The sequence below is a fragment of the Ostrea edulis genome, chromosome 5, assembly GCF_947568905.1.
Source record: "Ostrea edulis chromosome 5, xbOstEdul1.1, whole genome shotgun sequence".
NCBI lineage: Eukaryota > Metazoa > Mollusca > Bivalvia > Ostreida > Ostreidae > Ostrea > Ostrea edulis.
This window is the reverse complement of record NC_079168.1, coordinates 86342796-86345016: the sequence shown is the minus strand read 5'-3', so window position 1 is coordinate 86345016 and position 2221 is coordinate 86342796. Positions and strand designations below refer to the sequence as shown.

Below are 2221 nucleotides of genomic sequence, written 5' to 3'. Positions count from 1 at the left end.
TATAAATTCAAAAATAAGAACAAATTATGCTACTATTCTGTAAATGCTGCTAGTTGTTCACGATATATCATCAACCCATCAATTTTGTTTAAGAAGTAATTGGCTAAATTGACTTTTCATGCAGTTAAATATGAAATATAAGAGTTAGATCATTTCAATACATTATTTTGAGTTGTTGAAATATAAGATATTCCAATATGTTTATGGGTACAACTAAGAAAAATTGGCTAAATTGGCTTTTCATGCAGTTAGATATGAAATATAAGAGTTAGATCATTTCAATACATTATTTTGAGTTGTTGAAACATAAGATATTCCAATATGTTTATGGGTACAATTAAGAAATAAACCATTTTAAAGGCAAAACGCGTATCATGGCCAGTTTGTCAGAGGAACAGCAAATGCAGTTCATAACGTTATGCTAACTGAAAAAGTGTTATTTATTACTTAGTTTCAAATTTTGGTTTTGTCTTTGAGCACCCTCTGAATAATATCGAATATGTTTCAATGGAATATTTTCCATTTCAGGGTGTTACGTTTCTTTATTCTTTTCGTAACAGAAATGCTGAGCCTTCTAGCCCTCGTCTGCGTCATTATCTTCGCTGTTGCCGGCCAGACCTCTACAACTTACAGTGACCACAGTCCACCCTATTCTACAGAGACTTACAGTGACCACAACCCCACCTATTCTACAGGTACTTACAGTGACCACAGCCCATCCTATTCTACAAGCACTTACAGTGACCACAGGCCACCCTATTCTACAGGGACTTACAGTGACCACAACCCCACCTATTCTACAGGCACTTACAGTGACCACAGCCCATCCTATTCTACAAGCACTTACAGTGACGACAGCCCTTCCTATTCTACAGGCACTTACAGTGACCACAGCCCATCCTATTCTACAAGCACTTACAGTGACCACAACCCCACCTATTCTACAGGTACTTACAGTGACCACAACCCATCCTATTCTACAAGCACTTACAGTGACGACAGCCCTTCCTATTCTACAAGCACTTACAGTGACCACAGCCCAACCTATTCTACAGGCACTTACAGTGACCACAGCCCATCCTATTCTACAAGCACTTACAGTGACCACAACCCCACCTATTCTACAGAGACTTACAGTGACCACAACCCGACCTATTCTACAAGCACTTACAGTGACCACAGGCCACCCTATTCTACAGGGACTTACAGTGACCACAGCCCACCCTATTCTACAGGCACTTACAGTGACCACAACTCAACTTATTCTACAGGCACTAATAGTGGCAACAACCCTCGCCTTGGAGGAGGATCAGGATTACGACCATATTCTAATGCGTTGAACTTTGGGGGTGGATCTGCTGTTGCCACCGTTGCTGACCGACGTGCTGTCGCATCTGCTACAACCACTGCTGCTGGTAGATTTGTTAGTTTAAGAGCCGGGTTGGGTGGCGGTATGCGCGGTAGTATGAACGGTGGTATAGGCCGTCGCATGGGCGGTGGCATGGCTGGTGATATGGGTGGTCGCATGGGAGGTCACATGGATGGTGGCAGGAGTGGTGGCAGGCGAGTTGGCCCAAATAATCGTATGGGCGGTGAAATGGGTGGTCACATGGGAAGGGGCTTGCAAGGCGGCAGGAGTGGCAACATGCAAGGCGGCAGGAGTGGCGGAATGCGAGGTGGCAGGAATGGTGGCATGCGAGGCAGCAGGAGTGGTGGCATACAAGGTGGCAGGAGTGGTGGCATGCGAGGTGGCAGGAGTGGTGGCATACAAGGTGGCAGGAGTGGTGGCATGCGAGGTGGCAGGGGTGGTCCCAATGACGGTGACATTGGTGGTCACATGGGTGGTCGCATGGGCGGTGGCATGGATGGTCAGATGGGAGGCCATATCGGTGGTGGTATGCGCGATGGCATGGCCGATGATGTCGGTGGAACCGGTGGCAGTACCGGAGGTGGACGAGGCGGTAACAGAAGAACAAGGGTACTTTTATGAATTTTTACAAAATTTGAATACATTTATGTTTCATGAGTAGAAGTAATATAAATGACGGTTGGTATTTTTTTCCTTTTTAGGTGTATTAAATTGAAGAGAAGACCGGACAGTGTGTTACGTGGTATCATTTGTATACATGTACATAATGAATGACAAAAAATGCTTCTTTGTCTCCTTAATTCTTTCAATATCAGAGTTGATGGCAGTCAGTGATATACTTCTTTAAAATCA

At 44.6% G+C, this 2221-nt stretch overlaps 1 protein-coding gene across 1 annotated transcript; it reads left to right on the top strand.

The window, feature by feature from the left end:
- The first annotated feature begins 562 nt into the window (after positions 1-562).
- LOC125656526 (uncharacterized) lies at positions 563-1990 on the top strand. The gene has a single exon (XM_048887128.2). It carries the CDS (start codon positions 563-565, stop codon positions 1988-1990), a length of 1428 nt encoding a protein of 475 aa, XP_048743085.2.
- The last annotated feature ends 231 nt before the right edge of the window (positions 1991-2221 follow it).